The 4,467-nt window shown below is 43.8% G+C and overlaps 1 protein-coding gene across 1 annotated transcript; it reads right to left on the minus strand.

Moving 5' to 3' along the window:
• IL17F (interleukin 17F) lies at positions 1-3,769 on the minus strand. The gene is made up of 3 exons (XM_033103290.1): positions 3,761-3,769; positions 1,508-1,713; positions 1-265 (listed from the first exon to the last, which is right to left on the minus strand). The coding sequence occupies exons 1-3, from the start codon at positions 3,767-3,769 to the stop codon at positions 1-3; spliced, it is 480 nt and encodes a 159-aa protein (XP_032959181.1).
• Between the last annotated feature and the right edge of the window lie 698 nt (positions 3,770-4,467).

Below are 4,467 nucleotides of genomic sequence, written 5' to 3' on the forward strand. Positions count from 1 at the left end.
TCAGCTGAGTTGACTTGCCATGTTCAGGCCACGCACATAGCGGACGATGGGGGTGACGCAGGTGCAGCCAACAGTCACCCTCACTTTCTCCAGCCAGAAGGAAGGAGAGCAGCCCTGGGACTCCCTCCGGAGGACCAGGAACTCTTGCTGGACGGGAACAGAGTCCATGGAGCTGTCTTCCTTCCCCTCGGCATTGATGCAGCCTGAGTGCCTGCACTGGGCCTCTGCAATCTCAGAGGGAAACCGGTGGGGGTCCCGGGTGATGCTGCAGGAGGAGCAGGCAAAAGCAGATGGTGAGACAAAACAGGGGAAGGTGGACAAAGGAGCGCTCGCCTACAGGGAGGTCGTTCTGAGAAATTCAGGGCTGTCACTCAGGCTTTGGAACAGAGAGCTCGGATTCATACACAACCCTCTGGCCGGTGCTTAACTCCCTAAAGCTCAGTCTCCTCTACTATAAAATGGAGATTATCATACACCTCTCTCTTAAGATTGTTGAGAGCATTCAATGATACAAATGCATATGAAACGCCATACTGTACCAGGTTGGCATTCAATAAATGTTAGATCTTTTACTTCATTTTTCTTTACATTGTTATTATTGTAATTATTATTCATCCTTTGCTTAGAGAGTTAAATCACTAGGAGGTCTCCCAGTATACAGTCTACAAAGCCTGCTGCTTGGGGAAAAAAAAAATAGCCCCAGGGGTTTGTGAATCCAGTGCCTTCTCTGTTTCCCCCTCGATAACCCCTGTGCCAGGAGGTAAAGGCAGCCGAGCCAATCCTGCCAGCTAGCCACCATACACACTCCCTTCATGTGGGAAGCAATGCAGGCAGTGCCAGAGCACTTCTAATTGTCCCTGGAATCGTTTTTATACTTATATTTGGAGAACACAGATGAGTGCGCGATATTCCAAGAACCTACACGTAAGACAAAGTCACAGGACTGTACCCTGAACATTGCTACCCAGCATCCCACTTCCCCAACAGGCCTTTCCCCTCCATGCTGCCCTCCTCCCACTCCTTAAAGACCTAGCAAATCTGAGGGAATCTCTTAAAACTGCCTTTGCTGGTTCCCACTTTACTCCCATACAGAGATGATTCTGTGAGCTGTTCTAAAGAGCCCTCTCTTCTAACACAGAAAGTCTGTCAAGTCCGATCCAGGGTTGCATGAAGCAGAATAAATAGTAAGACATAATAATAAATACATAATAAACAGTAAGACCTTCGACCAGTTGGGAAGACCTAGCCCAAAACAGCAAGAAAAATGTGAGCTCCCAGGTAAAATGAGATTTCTGTTCTTAAGAGGAAATGTGAGGGCTTTCAGTGTTTCTTTTCTTTTCTTTTCTTTTTTAATTTTCTACAATTAGGATAAATTATTAGGTTGGTGCAAAAGTAATTGCAGTTTAAAAGGTTAAAAATAATTGCAAAAGCCGCAATTACTTTTGCACCAACCGAATAACATATTTTTCAAAAAGAAAATGTGAAGATCCCTTTCCTTTGCACTTACTTGTAATCCCAGGGGGAGGTGGAGCGGTTCTGGAAGTCGTGTGAAATGGGAACACCCTGGTTTTGATGGAGGTTGCGAATGTCAACCCTTATGCTATTATTCTCCAGAGGATGGCAAAGGGCAGGATCCTCTGCTTTGGGGGTTATCTGAGCTGCCCCCTCCCGGAGGGGGATGAGCCCCAGCATCAACAGCAGCAGGGACTTGACCTGGAAAATAGAGGAGGTCGCAGCTGGTTAGGGACTCTGGTGTCACTTTCTGGCAAGACATATCTCACGCTTTCGCTGAACTCAGCATTCCTGGTCCTTTATGGGATCAGGTCCTCTCTCTGAACCTCAGATCCTCACCTAGAAATGGGAATGGCCATACATGAAAGTGTCAGGGTGCCGAACGTAGTGACTGAGCCCTCCACAGTACGACAGCTCCTAACCAGTGACACAGAAAGGTATCAGGATCTGGGACTGGCCTCCTCACTGAGCCTCCAGTTTCTTCTTTCCAACCGGATTACCATACTTGCTTTATAATAATATTCACAGGATTAAATGAAATGTTCTATGTAAAGCGCCTATAAATCTGTCTAACAAAAATAGAGGCTTACTAAATGATAGCTCTTATCCTTATTTCCAAACTCATATTCCATGAATCCTTCCCAAAACCTTTCCTCCTGGCCATTCCTCCCCCTAGAATACACTACCCCCTTTCTCTCTCCAAACCCTACCCTTCCATCAGGGCCCCACTCAGAATGTGGTCTCCTCCAGACCGGTCCCTAAAGTAGTTCAGTTAGAAGTATGTTAATTATCCTTAAATCAGAAAGCTTTTACCATCTAGCACTCAAGCAGCATTTCTTTATTGTCTGGAAATGCGGTATTTGTGCTCGTGTCAGATCTACACCTATTAGATCGCAACTTCATGCAGCAGAACGTGTCACAGAATGGGTATTCCATAAATACTTTCTGGATGAATGAAAAAGTGGATGAGTGAATAAATAAACAAAACAATACAATTAAATGAACAGTATAGTTAAGCTCAACACGTTAAGAAAAGCATTTTGCAAAAGCAAGGATAGCAAAGTTCCAATTATCCATGCTAATTGAAAGAAACAGGGGCACTAATAATGCATAACACCAGAGACTATGGGAACTACTTCTCTTGAACTCTGGAGCACATAGTTTTTTATACTTACATTGAAATATTGGTGTATCTGGTGTTACAGGAATGCACAAAGAAAGTGATCTGTGAAGACCTAAAATTTTCTCCAGCTTCTCTTTGTCATGACAGTGCTTTGCTCCCCCCACCATCACCACTGACCCTCACTGGGGATGAACAAGGCCCGTCACTAACTCTCAAAATAATGCAGAACAAGAACTAAAGCTGAATTGCTTTCATTCTCTGAGCTCAGTGTTGTTCAACCTTTCATGATTTAAGTAAGGTAGGAAAGGCAATTAGACATGTTGGTTAAAGGGACTTCCTGTCTTATATTCTGCGGATGCTGGAGGCAAGAAATGATAAGAGTAAACAAAAAGGTTATGGTGTCAACTTGCTGTATCAAGGTAGCTGATACTAAAAAGAAGTTGAAAGCAATATTGACTCAGATAAGCCTGAATGAGGCTGATTTGCCTCCAGATAATCGGCAGTCATCTCCTTTCATGTCCCACAATCATTCATTCACTCAACAGCTCTCTCTCATCTCTCTAGTGTGGTGATTCAGGACATGGACCCTGGAATCAGATGTCCTGGGTCCATAACTCAGTTCCAGGACTCCTACTAGCTGCGACTCAGTTTCCTCCACCAGAAAATGTGAAGATTAAATGATATTATGACCCATATAAAGCCTAAACTGCAGGGCCAGCATGTGGTAAATATTCAGTGCAGGTGACTAGTATTCAGTCGACATGGTGCTGATGATACACAATGGGCAGGAAAGATGTGAAATTTGCCCTCGTGCACCTTCCATCTAGATATAGCACTATGTAGTTTTAAAAAGTGAAAGGACGCCTGCTTAGACCAGAGTGTTCTTAGATAGCTCCCCAAGCCCATCAATCACTTCCTTAGGTTTCTTACGTAAATCCCGCCTTTAGGTTTTTCTTTTCTGTATCATATTCACTAAATCCTTTTTAATTTTCGTTATCACAGCTTTAAAGTCCTTGTACATTGAGGTTGTCTGAGTTAGCAAGAATTGCCATGCTTCTAGTACGTCGTTATTCCATACACTTATATTCTTAGAGCATTTTAGAAAACACTTTCACATCTCTTTACCCACTGCATTCTCACAACTGCTTTGTGGGGTAGGTCATGTTAGTATTAATTACCCTGATTGGACAGGTGAGAAGTTGTGTCTGAGAGGCAACAAATAACTTGGTTGGGTTCGCCAGCCTATTAATGCTAGTCTGGGGACCCAAACCTAGGTGTCAGTGGCCAGAGCTATTGCTGTTGAAGATCCGTATTATTACTAACAACATATAGCCACTCACAGATGTTTCATCTCACAGATGTGTCTTCTGGGTGTTCCTCCTGCCCCATTGGAGGAACCAAGCATTTTAAGCAATGTGACAGCTGCGTCAGAATTGTATGAGCATTGTAGGTCACATGACCCTTTATTAGGAAATCAGATTATATCTGCAAATCTGTCTAGTTTGCTCCACGAAGCTGTTGATCTGAAACGGTAGGTTTTAGTGGTTATGCAATACAGAATAGGGGGTCTGCTAAGGCTCTTGCTGGTTCTTCAGAATTATATATACAACACTTCTTCTCTGAGAGGCTCAGAAGTCTTGCCTCTGAACCATTCGAGGAGAAGAATGTTGTCCTTGGAGCCAGGAAACCTAGATTCATGTCCCAGTTCCTGTGCATACAGCACCCTGTGATGCTGACTCTCTGAACTTAATTGATCTGTTGCTCATCTGTATAACGGGGAAAGTAGTTCCCAACCTACTTCACTGGGTTGATGAGAGTCTCAGAGGTAAAAA

The sequence above is a fragment of the Rhinolophus ferrumequinum genome, chromosome 3 (genome assembly GCF_004115265.2).
Source record: "Rhinolophus ferrumequinum isolate MPI-CBG mRhiFer1 chromosome 3, mRhiFer1_v1.p, whole genome shotgun sequence".
NCBI lineage: Eukaryota > Metazoa > Chordata > Mammalia > Chiroptera > Rhinolophidae > Rhinolophus > Rhinolophus ferrumequinum.